The 23643-nt window shown below is 35.2% G+C and overlaps 1 protein-coding gene across 21 annotated transcripts in view; it reads right to left on the minus strand.

The window, feature by feature from the left end:
• The window catches only part of STAU2 (staufen double-stranded RNA binding protein 2), a 338058-nt gene that overhangs the window by 234683 nt on the left and 79732 nt on the right, over positions 1-23643 (minus strand). For 19 of the 21 annotated variants that reach the window (XM_063642824.1, XM_063642827.1, XM_055286518.2 and 16 more), the window contains one exon: positions 18913-19048. The exons of the other annotated variants lie outside the window; for them this stretch is intronic. In XM_063642824.1, coding sequence (XP_063498894.1) covers positions 18913-19048 — 136 coding nt within the window. The remainder of the gene's footprint in view (positions 1-18912; positions 19049-23643) is intronic. 21 annotated transcript variants of the gene reach the window in all.

Below are 23643 nucleotides of genomic sequence, written 5' to 3' on the forward strand. Positions count from 1 at the left end.
TATATTACAAAAATTCCAAATGAAATATTTTAACTTAAAATTTCATAGTTTATTTTAATCATGCTTATATTAAGCCTGTGACTCAAAAGCATTTACATGTTGTGAAAGCTAATTCTAAAGATAAAACGGTGCTGCCCTCTAATGGTTCAAGATAAATATTTTTACCTATACATACTAGTAAGGTGATAAATACAATTTTATTATTTTATAAATGGGAGGATTACATTATATACCAGAAAAGAAAAATAAGATTTCAATTTTTGGTATAACTGAGCCCAAAAAATTAACTATGACTGCTATGTTCAAGCTCAAGATCCTTTTAACTGTCCAGGCACACTGGCTGACCACTGTAATCCCAACACTTTGGGAGGCCAAGGCAGGAGGATTTTTTGAGCCCAGGAGTTTGAGAACAGCCTGAGCAACATAGTGAGATCCCATCTCTGCAAAAAGTAAAAAATTAGCCAGACATCATGGTGTCCCAACTACTAGAGAGACTGAAGTGGAAGGATCACTTGAGCCCAGAAGGTCATGGCTGCACTGAGCCATGATCGTGCCACTGTACTCCAGCCTAGATGACACAACAAGATTGTCTCAAAAAAAAAAAAAAGAACTCTTTTAATTATCAAGCCATTTCTTAAACCACCATATTTGCCTATGCATGTGTAAATCAGGATAAAAATGTACACCTCCTCTGCATTCTGCAATAGCCATCTCTAACTTAGCTTCTTTTTGAAATAAATCTATGGCAGTAGTGTTCAAACTTGAATGCTCGTACCCTACAACAAAAATTTAGAAAGTTATACATATTCTTGCATATTTCTTCTTACAGCTAAAGTTTTAATTCACATTTTTAAAATTTCATTAAGTACTTGCAAAGGATGTAGTTTCTAATTTACTGTAAATATTTACATTTTAAAATAAAATTATGTCACTCTTTTAAGTGTATCCAAAGAAACTGAACTATCATAGCAAGCTGACATCCACCTTTATCTACTTAAAAAATACATAAATTCCGTTAAATACAAGAGAAATTTTACACCAGTTGTATCTTGTTTAACTTGCATTTTACTGCACTCTCTCCAAATAATTTCATCCTAATTTCATATTTTATAACTAAATGTCTTTTATTCCTCATTCTACCATAATTCTATGCAACAAAAATAGATATATTAATTAAAATTACAGAAGTTTGTATTTCCATGTAAGTTTAAAAATATTTTGTGCAATGAGCCATTATTGCAATTATTAGCAGATAATGAAACAAATATTATAATTTTAATACATAATTTTTTTTTTTTTTTTGAGACAGAGTCTCCCTCTGTCGCCCAGGGTGGAGTGCAGTGGCGCGATCTTGGCTCACTGCAAGCTCCGCCTCCCGGGTTCACGCCATTCTCCTGCCTCAGCCTCCCAAGTAGCTGGGACTACAGGTGCCTGCCACCACGCCCGGTTAATTTTTTGTATTTTTAGTAGAGACGGGGTTTCACCATGTTAGCCAGGATGGTCTCAATCTCCTGACCTCATGATTCGCCCGCCTCGGCCCCCCAACGTGCTGATATTACAGGCGTGAGCCACCGTGCCGGGCTAATTTTTTTTGTATTTTTAGTAGAGATGGGGTTTCACCATGTTAGCCAGGATGGTCTCAATCTCCTGACCTTGTGATCCGCCCGCCTCGGCGTCCCGAAGTGCTGGGATTACAGGCATGAGTCACCGCGCCAGGCCACATAATTTTTAAACAAAAAGTAAAATATTAATGGACATGAAATTCACTGACACTTATAGAGCTTTTTTCTTTATATTGATGTATCTAAGAAAGAATATTTCTTACCGCTAAAATGAGATAGGTTCTCAATTCTACTCTTATTTCACTTATTTCAGGTATAATCACTAAGAAATGTAATTCATATTAAAAACTAAATCACTCTGAGTTTTCTTATAACAAGGTCACTCAATTTTTTCTATGCCAAAACACACACTGTGATCTACCATCAGAAATTATTTTTAATGATGTGGCAACTGATGTTAGGTCCTCTTACAATTTGCTGAAAGCAAGTAACTAGAAACTACCTGACTTACAAAGGATGCATTACACATTTGCTACAATTATTCAGATTCTCCATTTCTGGGAAATATTCCAAAACAGTATTACTATGACTTATCAAATGATTATGAATTATACCTGCTATTGTTTCCCTTAGCAGTTTAATTTTATATACTCCAAAAGGGTAGAAAATATCAAAATATTGTTAATTTCAATATCTTTTTGCTGAAATAACATTTGTTTTATAAAATGCTTTCATCTTATCATACACTTCAAATATATTTTACCCAAATGGTAGAGCTGCAAACAGCTCATTTAGTTTATGGTAAACACCCACTGTCAACCAAATGCCAAATCAAAATCTGCCTTTATTTCTCAACTCAAATACATTTCAGGCTTAAACGAAAAAGATTTTAAATTTGTCTCATAAAACAAGGCCCAAATATACACTACATACAAGAGACACCAAAAACAGAGAAAGGCTAAAAAGTTGTACTAGCTTAATGAAAACGGAAAGCAGTGATTGTTATGCTGATACCAGACAAAGCAGAGTTCAAACAAAAAGGTATTAATGGCGAACACTAGGTATTAATGCTAAAACCTGCAATTCTTCAGTGATATATAACAGTTATGAATACCTATGCACCAAATAATGCAGCAGCCACCTGAAGCCAAAAACTACAGGAGATGCAAGGAGATATAAACAGAAGCACACAAATACTAAGAGATTTTAACACATCACTCTCAGTACAACACAGATCGAGTGGACAAAAAAAACATATAAAAGACCAAAGCAACAAAATCTTACAGAAGATGTTATGCTGTATATGTGTGTACATATGATCCTCCATTTGATCTCAAAGAAAGCATAAGGAAGTGCCACAAGGTGGAGATATTACAGTCCCAAAATACAACAAACTAGAAATTAATAACAAAATTTTAAAAAGCAAAGGGCCCTTCTACTTGAAAAATAAACCTTTTATTAAGTAATTTGTACATGAAAGGGAAAATACAAACTAGAAAATCAATACTGAAAGAATAACAAAAATATTACATAGCAGAAACTATAGTAAACATGTAAAACAATGGTCGAAGGAGAATTCATAACCTTCAACAGTTACAGCAATAAAAGTATTCAAATAGAGGAATTAAATTCAACATAAATTTTTAGAAGGTATATATTATTACTAATTTCATATTAGATTTTATTTGCTCATTTTTTTCTTCTATATTTATATTGGTATTAGACTGCAACTTCCTTTTCTGTACTGTCTTTACCAGGTTTAGGTGTCAATGACAACTTTATTTTCTAAAAAGAATTCAGAGGCCGGGTACAGTGGTTCATGCCTGTAATCCCAGCACTTTGGGAGGCCGAGGTAGGCAGATCACCTGAGGTCAGGAGTTCGACACCAGCCAGGCCAAAATGGTGAAACCTTGTCTCTACTAAAAATACAAAAATTAGCTGGGTGTGGTGGCACACACCTGTAATCCCAGCTACTAGGGAAGCTGAGGCACAAGGATCACTTGAACCCAGGAGGCAGAGGTTGCAGTGAACCAAGATTGTGCCACTGCACTCCAGCCTGGCAACAGAGCAAGACTCCGTTAAAAAAAAAAAAAAAAAAAATTATTAAAAAGGCACAATAGTCACACTCAGTAACATGGGGTTTTAAGAACTATCTTGGGGGAACGAGCACGGTGGCTCACACCTGTAATCCCAGCACTCTGGGAGGCTCAGGTGGGCGAACGACCTGAGGTCAGGAGCTTGAGAACAGCCTGACCAACATGGTGAAACCCCATCTCTACTAAAAAAAAATAAAATAAATTAGCCGGGCGTGGTGGCCCATGCCTCTAGTCCCAGCTACTTGGGAGGTGAGGCATGAGAATCTCTTGAACCCAGGTAGGGGAAGTTGCTGTGAGCGAAGATCGTGCTACCTGCATTCCAGCCTGGGTGACAGAGCAAGACTCCATCTCAATTAAAAAAAAAAATTATCTTGGGAAGTTCACCACCATTTATCACAATGTTTCTATGAGAAAAGACATTATAAATTTCCAGTAATCAACATAAAAACAAAGTTTGGAACAAGGCCTATTTGATGATCACCCAAAATCTTACCCAGAATTTATTAGACATAATATTACATTTCCAAGAAATTATGTTATTGCAGAAACTTCTATAAACATGTAACATAAACCCTCATTAATAGTCAAAGCAAATTTGTTTTAAATACCATACTTATGCCGGGCGTGGTGGCTCATGCCTGTAATCCCAGCACTTTGGGAGCCCGAGGCGGGTGAATCACGAGGCCAGGAGTTCAAGACCAGCCTGGCCAACATGGTGAAACTCTGTCTTCACTAAAAATACAAAAATTAGCTGGGCATGGTGGCACGCGCCTGTAGTCTCAGCTACTCCGGAGGCTAAGGCAGAAGAATTGCTTGAACCTGGGAGGTGGAGGCTGCAGTGAGCCAAGATCAAGCCACTGTACTCCAGCCTGGGCGACAGAGAGAAACTCCGTCTCAAAAAAAACAAAAAACAAAAAAACAAACAACAACAACAACAAAAAAAAACCAACCATACTTAAATTTCTTTCTAAATCCAATGGACACTAAAACTTCACAAAACCTTCACTGAAAATCAGTATTTGAAGAAAATGCATAAAAAGTGATTGAGCATTAAGGAGAAACAGCTGGTGGATAACGTTTTTTGATTCATAAAGGAACCCTCCAAAACAAAGCAGAAAAGAAAGCTTCAAAAGTTTTTCAGAATTTTTAGAGCAATGACTGGCAACCTATATAAACCTTTCAGAATTCTGAATACTGAAAGCCTACGTATTTATATGTCACATGACATATTAAAAAGAGCTTCATGGCCTAGCTTGGTGGCTCACACCTGTAATCCCAGCACTTTGGGAGGCTGAGGCGGGCAGATCACCTGAGGTCGGGAGCTCGAGACCAGCCTGACCAACATGGAGAAAATGTCTCTACTAAAAATACAAAATTAGCCTGGCATGGTGGCACATGCCTGTTGTCCCAGCTACTCAGGAGGCTGAGGCAGGAGAATTGCTTGAACCTGGGAGGCGGAGGTTGCAGTGAGCTGAGATCGCGCCATTGCACTCCAGCCTGGGCAACAAGAGCGAAACTCCGTCTCAAAAAAAGAAAAGCTTCATAATTTAAACTGTCATTGTACCCAGATTTTTTTTAAACACAAGTAAATAAGCATTGCTAAGCAAAATTTTGCTCAATTGAACAAAAATATAAAGATATTGGTGAAAGAGCATTGCTTCAAACACAAAATAAACCAAGTATTTTTTCAGAGCTTCAGCAATAGATTAATAAAACTAGCCTCAAATAAAAGAATAGAGAATGCCATTTATTTCTCCCATTCTAGACAAAAGTTGTTAAAATTTTTAAATAACTTTAGGACTAGAAAGATAGACCCCTTGTTGTAAAAACATTATGAATTCAGTATTAATCAGATTTAAGTCATGGCTGTATTTCCCTAAATAATCACAACAAACTTGAGGGGAGAAAAATTATAGTAATTATCTTTTTGTTGCCACTTTGTTTATATTCACTTTTGTAGAGAATAATGCTTAAACTTTTAGCATAAAGAACTCAAAAAGGATTTCAATAGCATTAAAAAAAAGTGACCAAATGAAAATCAGACTAAGGTCAACCCAAAATTATAGAGACATTTTTTAATTTAAGAATTGGCTGTGTTTACTTATGCTTTTGTTTTTGTCTAAAGGAGATATGAAAAATGTTAAACTTGTGTGACATATCCTGTAATCCCAGCACTTTGGGAGGCTGAGGTGGGCGGATCATGAGGTCAGGAGTTCAAGACCAGCCTGACCAACATGGTGAAACCCTGTCTCTACTAAAAACACAAAAATTAGCTGGGCACGGTGGCGCACGCCTGTAATCCCAGCTACTCAGGAGGCTGAGGCAGGAGAATCGCTCGAACCCAGAGGCAAAGGTTGCAGTGAGCTGAGATCGTGTCATTGCACTCTAGCCTGGGCGACAGAGCGAGACACTGGCTCAGGGGAAAAAAAAATGTATTTAACAAAGACACAGATATTTTAAACAGTCTCTAACCCAAAATTAAGTGGTGATCCCTGGGCCTGCGTGGCTGCCTCTAAAAGCAGAACAAAGGAGCATGGAGTCCTCAAGTTCTATCATGGTAAATGTATTACCAAGTTACTAGTACTTGAATACTAACTCTGTGGCAAGAAAACAGACCAGATATTCCTTGGGAATGAACGTTGAGAAAGCTGAAAGACCAGCTTGAATGGCTATCAAGCTAGACAAGGCAGAAGAGGTATGTGTGTAAAATGCTGTATATAATTACACAAAGGCCACAGATTTTCCAAAGCTCATGTTTAAATCCTAACTTAATAACTCCTGATATGTGCAATTTTCTAAGGGAGAAATGATTTTCTGGGTAACAGTGGCAGTATTATTTCAGGGTCAAGTAAATTTTAACATGGGCCAAAAATATCCATATGCAATAGAGAATCAGCCATTCCTCCTATAAAGCATACACCCAGAAATAGTAACAGAATCACAGCCTGATTTAATTTTTTTAATTAAACAGATGTAAATTCTTTTAAATCTCCCACAGTAACAACATCCAGTACAAATACACTGATATTTAGATTCTTTTAAAGGAACTCAAAACACTACAGTAAAGTAAGGTAAAGGGTCATGCATAGTCACTGAATTACTTTATTAAAACCTGAAAACAACACTGTAAGGAAGCGTTATTTATTCTCCTAACTTACAGGTGAATTAACTGAGAATTAGAAGTTGAATAACCTGCTCAAATCCACACAACTATGATTCCAACTCCAGAGTTTGTACTTGTAACTAAACAAGCTAAAATGCAATAAAGGCTAACAATTATAATAACAATCAGTGCACAAAGGCAGAAGCTAAGCAACTGAACCAGCCTATCATTCTGTCCTCAAACACCCTATAAGGTAAATATTATTTTAGCCTCTAGAAAAACATTTATAATGTTTTTGGCCAAATGCTTGAGAAGCAAAAATCTGGTACTTTCTTACAAATATTTTTAGCCTCAAAGAAAATGGAGGATTACAAAATGTTATTTTTTAAATCAATGTTATTGAGGTAAAAATGTACATTTAATGAAATGTGCCTATTTTAGGCTCACAGTTTGATGAATTTTGACATACACTCGTATTAACAATCACCAAAATGAAAATACAGAACATTTCTATCACCCTCAAAACTTTCCTTGTATAGGAAATTCCCAGCCCCAAATCTAGGCAATCAAAGAACCTCTTTCTGTCACTATGGATTAGTTTTGCCTATTCTAGAATTCCACAAAAATAGAATCTTACAGTATCTACACTATGTATCTGTCCTGTCTTCTTTTGCTCAGCATATTGTTTCTGAGATTCATGCATATCATTGGATGAATCACAAGTTTTGCTGTTGAATATTATTCCAAGTCATGGGTATGTTACAGTGTAACCATTTACCTAGTGGTAGATATTTGGGTTGTTTCCAATTGGGGGCCATAAAGAAAAATGCTAAACTTTCATGTGTAAGTCTTTGAATGGCCATATATTTTCATTTATCTTAGGTAAATACCATATGGAATTGCTGGGTGGCAAGGTTAAGTACTACATGCTTAACTTCATAAGAACATCATAAACTCTGACAAGGTGCCTGTACCATTTTATATCCCCAGCAGCAATATATGAGACTTCCAATTGCCCCACCATGACACTAGGTGTTGTCAGTCTTTTTAAACTTTAGCTATGGTTTTAATTTGCATTTCTCTGATGACTAATCACTTTGAGCATCTTTTCATGTGTTTATTGGCCATTCTTATCTCTTCTTTATTGTCCATTCAAAAATATTGTCCATTTTTGTCTTATTAATCAGTTGTAGGTATTCCTTTATATATGCTGAAGTCCTCTTTCAAATATATTACAAATGTTTCATTCTAATATATGTCTTGCTTTTTCATTTTGTAAAAAGTGTCTTTCAAGTACCAGAAGTTTAAATTTTGATGACTTATAATTTCTCAATTTTTTCATGATCCATGTTTAAATACTGATGACATGTAATTTCTCAATTGCTGCATGATCCATGCTTTTTGTGTTCTAAGAAATCTTTGTCTATTTCCAAAGTAGCAAAGTATTTTCTTCTGGAAATTTTACTTTAACTTTTACATATAGGTCTATGACCCATTTCTGATTTATTTTTGTCTATGGTGTGAAGTCGAGGTTCAGGTTTTTTTTTTTTTTTTTTTTTTTTTTTTGAGATGGAGTTTGCTCCTGTTGCCAGGCTGGAGTGCAATGGCGCAATCTCAGCTCACTGCAACCTCTGCCTCCCGGGTTCAAGCAATTCTCCTGCCTCAGCCTCCCGAGTAGCTGAGGTTACAGGCATGCGCCACCATGCCAGGCTAATTTAGTATTTTTAGTAGAGACAGGTTTTCTCCATGTTGGTCAGACTGGTCTCGAACTCCTGACCTCAGGTGATCCGCCTGCCTCAGCCTCCCAAAGTACTTGGATTACAGGCATGAGCCACTGTGCCCAGCCCAGGTTCTTTTTTTTTTCTGTCTGAAAGGCCAATTATTTTACTATTATTTGTTGGAAACAGTATCCTTTCCCCATTAGCACCTTCACTGGAATTAATTTTGAAAGAATCAAATTGTTCATATATGGATTGATCTATTTCTTGCCTCCATATTCCAGAGATCAGCAAACTTCTGTAAAGGGCCCGATATAAAATATTTTGGGCTTTGCAGGCCATATGATCTATCACATCTATTTGACTCTGCTGTTGTAACACAAAAGCAGACTATAAAAAAGCAAGTACATACAATACATAAGCAAGTAACTGTGGCTGTGTTCCAATGACACTTTACTGACACACACTAAAATTTCAATTTCATCTAAATGTCATGTGTTATAAAATATCATTTTATTTTTGATGTTTTTCCAACCACTTGCAAATATAAAAAACATTACTTAGCTTGCAAGCCATACAAAAACAGGCAAGCCAGATGTGACCCATGGGCTATAGTTTGCCAACTGCTGTTTTATTCTGTTCCACTGATCCATATATCTGTCCCTATGTTAATTTTCTGCTGTCCTGATTATTGTAGCTTTATAAAATCTTGAAGTCAGGTAGTGTGGGCCAGCCAATTTTGTTCTTTCTTTTCAAAATTGTTTTGGCTACTGTAAAAACAATTTGCAGTAGCCAAATTGTTTTTTTGCATCTCCAAATGTCAGCACTACTTTATTAATTTTACCAAAAATTACCTATGATTTTGATTACAACTGCATTGCATCTTCACATCAACTTTGAGAGAACTGAAATCTTAAATAATAGAGTCTTCTTTAATTTGAGCAGTATTTTATAGCATTCAGTATACAGGTTGTGTACCTATTTTACTAAATTTATCTCTGAATATGTTTTCATGCTATTTAATTCCCCAACTGCTCATTACTATTTAGCAGAAATACCACTGATTTTTGTATACTAAACTTACAACTTCTGGCCTTACTAAATTCACTTATTCAGTAGCTTTTCAGTAGTTTTATTATTTTCTACATACAGAATCATGGTGTCTATGAAGATAGTTTTATATCTCCTATTCCAATATTCCCCCATCTGTTTCTTCTTATTGTTGCACTTGATAGAACTCAAGTATAATGTGGGGTTCTTTGTTGTTTTTTTGAGGCAGGGTCTCACTGTGTTGCCTAGGCTGGAATGCAGTGGCGATCACAGCTCACTGAAGCCTTGACTTTCCAGGCCCAGACAATCCTCCCACCTCAGCCTCCCAAGTAGCTGGGACTAGAGGCACATGCCAACAGAGATGGGGTTTGGTCATGTTGCCCAGGCTGGCCTTAAACTCCTAAGCTCAAGCAATCTGCCAGCCTCGATCTCCCAAAGTGCTGGGATTACAGGCGTGAGCCACCGTACCAGTTCTCAAGTATAATGTTGAACAGAAGTGATAACAGTGTGTATTACTGCCTTGTTCCTGATCTTAAAGTATTCAGTCTTTCACTATAAAGCATAATGTTATCTGGAGGTTGTTTGAAGAAGCCCTTTATCAGATTAAGAAAGTTCTCTTCCATTCCTAGTTTGCTGAGTCTATATCATTAGTGAGCGCTGTATTCTGTCAAATGCTTTTTCTGCACCTAATGAGATACTCATATGGTTGTTCTCCTTTATTCTATTAATTGGGTTAATTACTTTGATTACTGAATACTAAATTCATCTTGCTTTCCTAGAATAAACTTCATTTAATCATAATGTTATTTAAATTTGGCTGAATTTAATTTGCTAATATTTTGTTAAGAATTTTTATCTGGCTGGGCATGGTGGCTCATGCCTGTAATCCCAGCACTTTGGGAGGACGAGGCAGGCAGATCACTTGAGGTCTGCAGATCAAGACCAGCCTGGGCAACATGTTGAAACCCTGTCTCTACCAAAAATGCAAAAAATTAGCCAGGTGTGGTGGCACGCGCCTGTAGTCCCAGCTACTCGGGAGATTGAGGCATGAGAATCACTTGAACCTGGGAAGCGAAGGTTGCAGTGAGCCAAGATCAGGCCACTATACTCCAGCCTGGGCAACAGAGCAAGACTGTCTCAAAAAATAATAATAATAATTTTCGTATCTGTGACCATGGGGGATACTGATCTTAAGTTCACTCTTCCTCATCCTTGCTTTAGTAATTTTGTTCCAATTTTCTTCTCTGGTTTATGAGAGTTTTAAAAAGACATTTTTAATGCGTCTTTGTTATGGGTTTAGGTTAATTTCTCCCAAATAAAAAAAATCCTAATTTAACATTAATGTTAATAATTTAACATTATTTTTAACAAAATATTTAAAAAGTTATCTTGCTACCTATCTTTCAGTTCTACATCTATTCTATAAAGTGATATCTACATGAAGTAGAATCAGTTTAAGAGTTCTGACACACATTCCATGTGTAAAGCATATGAGAAAAGAGAAAAGAATATATTCCCCAAACCAAGGGATGTAGTATACAAAAGGCAAAGTTCTATATCTATTGGAACAAATTGGGCTTTTCAACACTTTATGCTTATTTCACTTATCCAAGAGAATTTAATGTTGTATACTTGGATGATTTTTTCCTATTAGGTTGAACATATGAAACCGACATATTTGTAGGTCAAAGAAACGTCAAATATTGGCAGTTTCATATGGTTTAACCTCTAATTTAATGGCCTTGGAATAGTAACCAAAGTGAGCTCACTCAGTCTGTATGTTGTTTGATCAGTATACAAGCACCATCTGGTGGCAGAAACCAAAACTGTAGGTTTGTAACTGTTCATATCACTGCTGGTACAAATATAGTCATCCCTAGGTTATCTTATCTGTGGGGAATTGTTTCCAGGACCTTCACCCCTACCCCCTACAGATAACCAAAATCCATGGCTCATCAAGTCCCTGATATAAAATGCTCAAGTCCCTGACATAAAATATTAATATTTTAATATTTGCATATAACCTACGCACATCCTCCCATATACTTTAAATCATCTCTAGATTACTTATAATATCTAATATAACGTAAATGCTATGAAAATAGTAGTTACACTGCATTGTTTAGGAAATAATGACAAGAAAAAAAAGTCTGTACATGTTCAATACAGATGCAATCGCCCTTTTTTTCCTGAATATTTTCAATCCACAATTGGCTAGATCCATGAATGCTGAGCCCATGGATACAGAACCCAGGGATACGAGGGGCCAACTGAATTTTCAACATCAACTGTTGTACTTTCCAATATGCTTTTTAAGAGGGCGTTATAAATGAGTGAAAAATCTTATATTCAAAGTTTGAACAACCTCAGAATAAATAGCACACCAACATCACAATACTTAGCAACAAATCATCAGCCTATATAACATAAACTGAAATATAATATACAAGCTGTTTTCATAAATCAGAATCTTGGCTATTATTAATTTTACTGATAATTAACATAATGCAATAGTCAATTTGGATGCTTCAAAAAACGTCTTTCGCCCTATCAAATTTCCACTGATAGCCATCACTATCTGTAAAATTATTTCCATGTCTCACAGATTTATTTCACAGGGGTACAAGGAAAAACCAAGAAGCCTTAAGTAAGTGTCTAACTCTGGCCATAGAAACAAGTAACTTTCAGGCAAAACAGTCCAAATTGTTTTCTTGTTGTTTAACTTGCTATGACTCAACACATGTTAAAAGAAAATAACTTGACCAACTTAGCTATAACAGATTGGGCCAAGAACTGGATACACTAGCAAAAGGTAACCTTGACACAAAATATACTAAACACATCTAATGAGAATGTATGCCACAAAATTGTTCCAAACTGAGTGTTAACAAATAAACCCTTTGGGGAAGAAAGGATACATCTTCAATGAACAAAGAGCTGATAGGTCACTCAAACTTGGGTTGAATCCTAAACTGCCATTTTCTTAAGACATATTAACAAACCTATTCTGAAAGCTCTAGATGTTATACTACCTCTTGCCACGTCTACTTCCAACAAGTCTTCAAAGTCAAAGATAATCTTTGCTACACTTCATGGTGGCCATAAAGAGTGATAAAATGACTCCTAAATACTTCGTAGGCAATTTAAATGCAACATAGTGCAAATTAAACTCTTCATCTTTCCAAAAACCTGCTCCAACTACTCTTATGGTGAACAGTATTACTAGCCATCCAAATATCTGAAGTTATCCTTAATGCCCCAAATGCAATCAAGTCTACCTTCTAAATATCTATCGACACTGTCCCCTCCTCTCCATCTTAACTATTCCAGGCCTGCATCACATTATGCCTGAATTACAACAACATCTTTGTAATTCTTTATCCCTTCAAGTTTCAACCTGTCCAACCTACTTTCCACATACTGCCAAAGCAATATTCCTAAAACATATATCTAATTATTTTATCCCCCAGCTTAAAATCCTTCAATGACTCCCAATCACCTTCAGGATAAAATCCAAACCTCGTGGTGTGGGCACTTCAGGACATTCAAATCAGGGCCCTGCCTAGACTTCACTCTTCTCATTCCAGACTTACCGAACTGTTTCTAAGTCTATGAATGAACTAAACTTCTCAGGATTCCTAGCCTTTGTTCCCAAAATCTGTATTACTTTTCCTTGCCCTCCTCACCTGGCTAAATCCTAGTTAACCTTGAAGATTCAGTTCATCCCTCCTGGAAGGCTTCTTTGGTGCCCCAATCTGGGTGGGGTGCTGAGTTCCTTCCTAATGTTTCCATAGCACCATCGGGGCACATCTATCGTTCTGTTCTTTCTTTTGTTTTCCTCTTCTACTAAACTTAAGTCTATTGGACTGCCTGTCTTTCCTCAAAGTCTCTACTCAAATACAACATGTGGCAATGAGTAGGCATGCAATAAATGTCTGCTGAATGAAGATGACCTCACGAAAGACCTTCATTTGCTATTACTATCTCTATTTTGCAAATGAGGAAATTAATGGAGGTTCACAGCCTTGTGCAAGATCACTTAACTAAAAGCATCAGAACTAGGAACTGAACCAAATGTTCTGACTGTAATGGAAATAATTTTCTCTCAAAATCTTTGCTTTTGAGGAACCACTCCATAAAATAATTGCACCCTGCCAAGTAGTTTGGATGGGGCTAACCTGTTTCTCCAGGTTGGATATATAACCCAGGCTTGGATAAAGTAAAGTATGTCCCTACCCCCAACCAAGTTTGAATGATTAATTCCAGGATGGACAGTTTACTCCAAGTGTTTGTGGGGACTTTTCTAATGACTATCAAAAAAAACTGCACCTTCTTCACTACAAGTCTACAGACTATACAGTGTATGAAGTACAGCAAATGGGAATCGGCTTATTTGAAAACAAAGTAGAGGAAAAAAAGAAACAAGAGCTAGAAAGAGAGAAATAGAAAATGAGGAAGAACAACACTAAAGCCCTACATCCAACCATGCCTGTACATCTCCCCAAGAGATATCTCAGTTACATAGGTCAAAAATTCCCATTTGCACATAACCTAGTTTGAATTTTGGCCCTATAGAAATCTGCACCAGCAGACCAAGGGGCCATTTGGTCTGCTGGTCTGCCATTTTGGCCATTTGCTAAGCAATAATATCTTTTTATCTGTGAATATACAAAATTGAAAAACTGTCTAATTTCAGCCATTCTATTTCTCTAATGTACATAATTTTTATAAGAAAGATGGGAGAACAAAAGCACAAAGTGTTCTCCAAGCTTTACCTTGTACTTTGTCAAATGAATTTTTATATGTTTTCTGCTTTATAATATATCTGTTAGTGGAAAGTGCCTCAAATGATAAAGAAAAATACATAACCGGATGTAATTATTGTCAAACATCTTGGGCATAATAAAAGGAAACAGGTACTTCAGAATCCAAGTTGTATCTACAGAGTTTGCTCATGGATAAATGTTTTTTTCTCCACTCATCATTAAAAAAGAAGAAAAATTCAGTTCTTCTTAGGCCTTTGAATGAGTTCAAGTGGAGAAACCTCATCAGTAGAGGGGGGAAAAACAGCATAGGTAATACCTAATTTTGCTTAATATTACTTTAAGTAGAAAATAAAAGGATCTTTTCAAATATCCCTCTAAATGATACCTGTTTCTTGGACTTCAACTTTCATTCCTTACCTTAAGAAGCTAATGATTAATCTGGGTTCTGACAAGGAGAAGAGCATCTCCTTGGATCTTTGGCTCCAGAGTCCCTGTAATCTATTCAAGTGTTGTCATCTATAAATTAAGGTCATATGAGAAATCATGGTTGTAACAGCCTACTGAGTAACGGTTAGGTGTGCGCTTCTGTGAGCAGAAAGAGCTTTTCAGTTGAAACATGGCTTGGTAGCTTACTAGTACTTTCCGATATTCTTTTTACCTTTTTGTGATCTGCAGAAAATCATAAAATAAAGACACTCCAAAAAAGGAAAGGTCCACATTATCTATTCATGGAATGGCCTAAGGCACACCCTTTATTTATGACTTTGGAGAAATCATAAATAAAATTATTGTACCCCTCACAACAACCATAAGAATTAGATCTTGCAACTAGAAACTGCCAATAAAGAAAAAATGCCGACATTCTTAACAGAAAATCTAGAAAAGAAAAAAAGAAAATCAAAACCACATGATCCCTGTCTAATTTCACATACTAACTCCTCTCTCCCTTGGTTCACTCTGATCAAGCCACACTGGCCTCTTGAGGCCATGCCAGGCACACTCCTACTACGGGGAGTACTTGCTATTTCTTGAGCCTGGAATTCTCTCTCTCTCTCTCAACATTCACACTGCTTTTTCTCTCTCTTCCTTTGAGGTCTTTATCAAAAGCAACCTTCTCAGTGACTAACCACTTATTGACTGATTACCTCCCCTACAAGAACATGAGCTCCATAAGGACAGGGATTAGTGTCTGACTTTTCATTGCTTTAGCACCAGACTTTTTAAAAGTAATAAATTTAGAAGTAATAAAAGTAGTTTATTTCCATTTAAAAGTAATAAATTCACTAGTCAGAACTGTAGCAAAATTTCAATAAAAGACCACAGATATCAAAATAAAACAAATATAAAGATGTAATACTCTCATAAATCTATTTACTAGAGTACATTAGCAATAAAATTAGTATACAATAGACTAGGTGTTCCTTACTCAGGTGACTAAAGATAACTACTGTGCTGAAGTGGGCAACTAGCTCTATTTATTTACATTGGGGAACCTCAGACTAAACACAAAGGCAATGGGTATATTATACAGAGAAAGAAAAAAACAACTACAAGAGAAATGTGTTGTCCCTTGTGCCTCCTATGCGGTGTGAACACCAAGCTGAGGGCTGGGAAGCCTGCCATCGTATGCATCACAATTAGAAGCAGAGATGTTACAGGAGAGAATGAAATATACCAAGGAAGCCAAGAAAAGCTGAGGGTTTAGGCCAGTTAGCAAGGGGAAGATGGTAGATACACTCTGGAAGCATTACCTAAGGGAGAAAAAGACGGACTAGATGCCACCAACTGCAAGTTTCCACACCTCATGGACAAGGCACATGACCACAAAGAAAAGAGGAACTAAAGGACAACATAAGATGCCTCTACAGAGGTGAGGTATATAGATGCCTCTCCCTTCCTAGCATACAGAAAGCTCCCCCAGCCATACCTGAGAGGAAAAGGGAAGGGCAGAAGTCTAACAGAGTGTGCAAATTCTTCTTAGAGAACCTAAACAATAATATTTAAAGGAACTATTTACAATTGAATAGGACTAAGTTTTAAATGGATACAATTAAAGGTAATTTTTCCCCTAGCAAGCAAGAAACCAAAAAGTATCAGTTTATGGACTAAATAAATATTTTCCCTATACATCTAAGTTATGATATCAGTAAATACATAAAACCATAACAAAAGCACCAGCAAATATCTGATCAAATGTAGGAAAGAATTTCTTAGGCATAAAAGAAGTGAGAGAAATAAAGAAAAATCAACAGATTAGACCACATAAAATTTTAAAACTATAGGATATTAAAAACAAATACACAATTAAAAGCCAAATGTTTTAAAGCAGGAAAATTACAACAAACAAAATAGACTGAAGGTTAACATCCTCAACATATAAACATTTGAAAACTGGTGAAGCAATGGAATAAAAATCAGCAAATTAAAATAGACAAATCAAAAAGGATAAATAACAAATATCTAAAAAAAAAAAAAAAAAACTATTCAGCCTCACTAGTAATCAATAAAATTGAATTTTAAAAACTGCTACTTGATGGCCAGGTACGGTGGCTCATGCCTACAATCCTAACACTTTGAGAGGCCGAGAGAGGCGGATTACTTGAGGTCATGAGTTTGAGATCAGCCTTGTTAACATGGTAAAACCCTGTTTCTACTAAAAACACAAAAATTAGCCGGAAATCGCTTGAACCCAGGAGGCAGAGGGTGCAGTGAGCTGAGACCGTGCCATGGCACTCCAGCCTGGGTGACAGAGTGAGACTTCATCTAAAAAAAAAAAAAAACAAAACAACAAAAAAAAAACTACCTTTTAACTATCAAAGACAACAAAAACCTTTTTAACTCAGTGTTGTCAGAGTAGAATAAGCATTCTCATATACTGTAAGAAATTAGTACAAACATTAGTGCAATTGGGCAATGCTTTATTCTTTTTTTTTTTTATTATTATACTTTAGGTTTTAGGGTACATGTGCACAATGTGCAGGTTTGTTACATACGTATCCATGTGCCATGTTGATTTCCTGCACCCATTAACTCGTCATTTAGCATTAGGTATATCTCCTAATGCTGTCCCCTTATAGTAATATAAGGAAGAAAATAATCAGTGACATGAACAAAGATTTACATAATGATTATTTACTGCAGCAATCTTAACAAAAAAGGGGGCATGAACAACCTAGATAAAAAAATAGACATACATTTATATACCTTATGAAGCCATATGAAGCATTATGCAGCCATCAAAATTATTTTGTGCCAGGCACAGGGGCTAACACCTGTAATCCCAGCACTTGGGAGGCTGAGGCAGACAGATCACTTAAGATCAGAAGTTCAAGACCAGCCTGGCCAACATAGTGAAACCCCATCTCTACTAAAATACAAAAATTAGCCAGGCAGGGTGGCAGGTGCCTGTAATCCCAGCTACTCGGGAGGCTGACGCACAAGAATCACTTGAACCCGGGAGGCGGAGGATGCAGTGAGCCAAGATCACACCACTGTACTCCAGCCTGAGTGACAGAGTAAGACTCCATCTCAAAAAAAAAAAAAAAAAAAAGAAAGAAAGAAAAGAAAAAAAAAATTCTTAAATACATAACAAATGGCCACTATATTAAGTGAAAAGAGAGTGCTTGTATTGCATATACAAGATACACAAATTATGATATATCCATACAAAGTACATTAACCAGCAATAAAAAAGGGCAAAACCCAGATATAAGCAACATGGATGAATCCCCAAACAAGAAAATCATTACACAAAGTAAAAGAAGCCAGACGCACATAAACACTGTATGAGTCTAGTTATAAAAAGTTCAACAACAGGCAAAAACTAGTCTATGATAATAAAATAGTGATTATTTCTGGGAGAAGGATGTGTCAAGGACAAAGAGGTCTGAGGAAACTCTCAGAGGTGATGGGAACATTCTGTATCTCGATCTGAGTGGTGATCACGAGGATATACATATGTAAAAAGTCATCAAATAAAGTATAAATACATAGATATATAAATAAAGTCATCAAGAGGTATACTTAAGATTTGTACATTTTACTGTATGTCTATCATACCTTCATAAAGTACTACAAAAATTGCAAATAAAGGACAAGTTCAACTTGGTTAAATACATTTAAATGCAAAGAAAAAAAGAATGTAAAGTACATGAAAATATAAAAGGTGGCAAATTCTGGGATTACATTATTTACATTTTTTCTTTTTTCCCCATAAATTACAAACATTCGTGTTCATTAATGTATTTAGACAAATCAAGAAAAAAACTGAGCTCTGCTTGGTAAATGAATGAGAAAGTCAACACTATAAACTGTGAAATGACTTTAAGACTTGGTCTTCCCTGCAACAAATACAGGGCCCTCATGACACAATAAAAACTAGTTCCTTCAGATCTTTTACGTTTGTGGGGTAGGGGAAAAAAAAAAACTAGTTCCTGAAAACTGGGTTTTTTTAAGTTATTACTTTAAATATTCCTTGTGAACCTGCTTTATCTAAATTCCATGCAAAATGCCCAAGGTCAATTAGATTTACAATGAAAATACTCTTTTGAGTGTGAGAAACTTTTACAACATGGATAAAATAATAATTAAGAACAAAACCAAAAAAGACATACAAACCTCTGATTGTACATGCCCCGAAAGTTGTAATTAGCTCTATAATTTGGGAATGGCTTTGGATCTAATGGCCTGTAGATGGCAGGCTCTCCCCTTTTCATAGCAAGCCCATTCAGTTCCACAGTTGGAGTTATACTGCCTGTTTAAAAAAAAAAAATCAAAGGCACACAAGTGAAATATTGTCACAATTAAACATGCAAGCTATATTTATACAACGCTTAAATACCATGGAAGAAGGTAAGAATGGATGGACCACCTGTATGATTTTCTAAGGAACTGCGAAAACAAAGTAAAAAACCAAGAAAATAGTTTCTAATAAAATCTTGGGATTTTGCAATGTTTTCTGTACATTAATGACAAAAAATTTGAGTGTGCAATCATTACTATCAAAACATAGTAAACAGACGATTCTTAGATTGCTAACCGTGAACATTATTTTTTAAAGTACTGCATTTCATCATTACTTACCCCAGAAAGCTTGCATGTATTTAATCATTAAAAACATCATCTGTGAATATTTTTATTTATACTTTGGTAATTAAATAACTAAGCATTAGCAAGAAAGTCATCAGTGGTTCTTGGACTTATCTAATGAAAAAAGTTTTTTGAATTTTTTCTATAACCAACAAAACAGAGTAAATATAAGCAATGTTTCCTGAAACTAAAATGTCATCGAATATATTCCTAGCAAACATTAAAGATACTTACAAGTAGCATTATCGATAAAAGCAAAAGACTGAAAACAACCTAAACAACCATCAATGCAGCACCAGTTATATAAACGTCCATAGCATAAAACACTGAACAGCTATAAAAGGAGGAAGACTACTACACATCTTGCTTCTTTTTTTAATTTTACTTAATATACCTTGGAGGTTATACCTTAGCAGTGTAGGGTATAATGTTAAATGAAAAAAAGCAAGGTACCAAATAGTGTGTGCTTTATATTATCTTTTGTCTAAGAAAGGTGAAAATGAAAATATAAATACATATTTGCTTACTTTTTTTAAAGAATAAACCCAAAACTAAAAAAGAAAAAAAAAAGTTACTTAGAAATGGAAGCTGTATGTCTCTGAATGTACACCGTTTCATAGATTTTATTTTGAAAACATGAATTTTTTGCATAATTATAGAAATCAAAGTTTCATCCAAAAGGGGTGGGGGAACAATCTCTAAAATCAAAAGAAAACTGGAACTAAATCTATCTACAGTGACTTAACCACAAAGAGAATTATTTCAAAAGATTTTAAACACTGTAAAATAGCCATGAGATCCTAAAGAGAAAAAAAAAATCTTAAACCGTTTTCAGTAATCACATTGTTAGTAACAAGTAATATGCTTTTACTTAAGTCAAACAAAATTAAATAAAAATGGAGACAAAGTAATCTCTAAAAAGAAAACAAAGCAATTAAAACCTAACAGTGAATCAGATTGGTGGCCCTAATCATACAAAGAACAGTTATTTCAAATAACTTTAAAATATGGTCAAATAACCACATATTCTAAAGATTTTTTTAAACCCTGCAAATAAATCATAAACTATTTTCAGTAATCATGCTGTTAGTAATACTGGTGTCCCTGTCTCAGTGCAATTGCTATTATAAAATTATTTTATATATATATAATATACATAAAATAGATTAAAGAATTAATGTCAGAAACAAAGATTTTTAGCATAAAGAGACACAAATATAAAATCAAATACATTACGTAAAACCCTGTAGTCTTAAATCCTAACTGAAAATATCACAATGAATTCATGATGTATTTTCTCTTAAGGAAAAAAAAAAGTACTAGGTATTTCCTAGCTTAAGTATCCACTTAAGAGGCCTAAAAGCCATAACCAATCCATTAAGCAATGAGGATGGCCAGTATCCAGAGTTTGCTTTATAATTATCATTTCCCAATTTTTAAAAAAACAATTCTAAAAGAAATGGCTTCTTCCCAACCATGATACTGACAAATAAAGGGAAAGAACTAAGTACTTATCTTGACTTTACATAATAATCATACTCAGAGAAAACAGATAACGAGGGAAAAGTTCTTCATCTGTTAGCCAGAAGGATTGCAGCTAATAAATGCAGAAGAAATGACCCTCCCATCTGGCAACTACTGATAAAATAATGGATCTTTTCAGCAATGAGCATCGGCAGGCTTCTACAACCACTAGGTCAACTAGGGAACTTTATGGGAAACATGATAATGGATGAACCAGGCTAGGATAACTGGACCTACTGATGTACTTAAAAATCACAAAATAAAAACAGGAAATTAAATGCCTTCTGACGTAGTACAATAGGAAGTAGACAAAACTACCTATAAAACAATTACCAAAAACTTCAAACCTGAATCTATGTAGCCTCTAGGTTATCAGTTTACAAGAAATACAGGGGACAGGCAAATAGGCTGTACATCACCACAGGTATACCATCAGCAAAACCAAGAACATAGAAATTCTAAGGGACTAACGACCTGGTTTCTTAAATAATCTATGTAGAAAAGTAAAGATGAAAAAGGATTCTATATCTTAAAAAATACTAAACAAACTAAACAGACATTATCAACCAAATGCAATAAATGATCCTCATTTTAATCTTTATTCAAATAAACCAATTATGAAAAAATCGAGGTCAGACGTGGTGGCGCATGCCTGTAATCCCAGCACTTTGGGAGGCTGGGTTGGGGGAAGGGGGCAAGGAGATCACCTGAGACTAGGAGTTTGAGGTTATAGTGAACTAAGATCACAACACTGCACTCTAGCCTGAGTGACTGAGCAAGACCTGTCTCTAAAAGCATAAAATAATTTTTTTAAAAATTTTAATGAGTCAATAAGAGAAATCTGAACTTCAGACTTTTTTTATTATTAAGGAGTTACTGTTTTGTTTGCTTGATAATGATATTGGGATTAGTTTTCTAAGAGTTATCTTAAAATTCAGTATGTATCTTTAAAGATACATTTACAGATGAAGTGATATATCTGAGATTTGCTTCAAAGTAATCCAGGGAGAGACAGAAGAGAAACAAGACTGGCCGGCCACTGTGAGTTGATAATTGCTGAAGCTGGTGAGGTGTCCTAGGGACATTCACTATCTTATCCTCTTTACTTGTGTAAAATTTGAAAAATTCCATAATTTAAAAAAAATGTAAAATTATGTCAAACTATTTGAAGTACCAAAAGGATAATTAGTAAAACACATGTATGTATGTTCTAACAAATCATGAAGATGAATATAAAGCTTTTACAGGAAGTGAAATTCACTGTAAATTCTGTAATATTTCATTTGAATCATGCCTTTGTACCACACATTTAAGATCCCATTCATTACACACAAAAATGGGTCCACTTATTGCAACAGAGAAACTGGGGCTGGCATAAAGTACCAGCCAAGGGGAGGCAGAGCCTGACACAAATGTAAAATTGGCATCCAGATTATAAGCAACCCATCAAGAGTCAACACATTGCTCATCTCATTTCTAAAGAATTAATGTGAAAGCACTGAAGAGTATAATAACAGGAATAAAATCAAGGTTAAGAAGAGGAAAAAGGGAAAAATAAAGTGAAAAGGAAGACAGCCAAGGAAGAAAAAAGAAGAATAGCAAAGAAAAGTTAACCTAATGAATATTAAGTCCTATTAGTCCAAATCCCTATACCTTGGAGGTTATACCTTAGCAGGGTATAATATCCCTAATTTAATATATACATTTAACGGCAAAAGAAAGTCAAGCATAAAGAGACTCTCTGTTCTTACTTTTTCTTTCTTTCTTACATAATTTTACTGCAGGGTAAGTAAAATGCACAAACCTTAAGCATATAGCTCAATGAATTAGTACATATGTAAACACTTATGACTACCGTCAGATCAAGATATGAACATTTCCATCACCCAGAAGGTGCCTTCAGCCTCGTTCCAAGTCAATATCCACCTCCCCAGGTTACCCATTCTGACTTCAGGCATTATAGATTCATTTGCCTCTTCTTCATATCTAAACATGTACCACTTTCCATCTTGCTTCTTTCACTCAACATAATTTTGTTTGCATATATTAGTATTTTAAGCTTCTTAAATCACTAAATAGTATTCTACCAAATGAAATACCATGATTTGTATTTTGCTGTTGATGGAACATTTGGTCTGTTTCTAGTTTGGAGATATTATGTGTAAAGCTACCTTGAACATTCTTTAATAAGTCTTTTGGTTTTAGATGAGAAAAAAAAATAACAACAAAAAAATGCTGGGTCACAGAGTAGGTTTATGTTTAACTTTATTAGAAACTGCCTAACAGGTTTCCAAAGGTATTTTTTAAACACCAGAGCTGTCTATGCCTTTAAAAGTTAAAATTTTAAATTTCATAAAGATTTCAGTTTAATAATTAACATGTTAATCTGTTGTCCAAGATTTATGTCACTTTGAATTCTACATTGCAATAATCATACAGTCACAAATAGCATAAGATTCAAATGCGGGAAAAAAAGAAAATGAAAAGCTTGAAAGATTTCATCATTTAAGGAAGGCAATAAATAAGAAATATGTTTGAAAATCACCAATGAGGTGATCTGAATGCACTGTTGAGATGTACTGTCTGCCACTCATACCATAAATTGTATTTTAAAATAGGTAAAAGTGTTGTATTTATATCATTTAAATGAATAAATAATCTCATATACATTCCTCATTAGAAAGTAAGACTACAGTGCATTTTCTTAGAAATGTTACAAACTGGTCTTAGTGAAGG

This window comes from Symphalangus syndactylus, chromosome 7 (genome assembly GCF_028878055.3).
Source record: "Symphalangus syndactylus isolate Jambi chromosome 7, NHGRI_mSymSyn1-v2.1_pri, whole genome shotgun sequence".
Classification (NCBI taxonomy): domain Eukaryota; kingdom Metazoa; phylum Chordata; class Mammalia; order Primates; family Hylobatidae; genus Symphalangus; species Symphalangus syndactylus.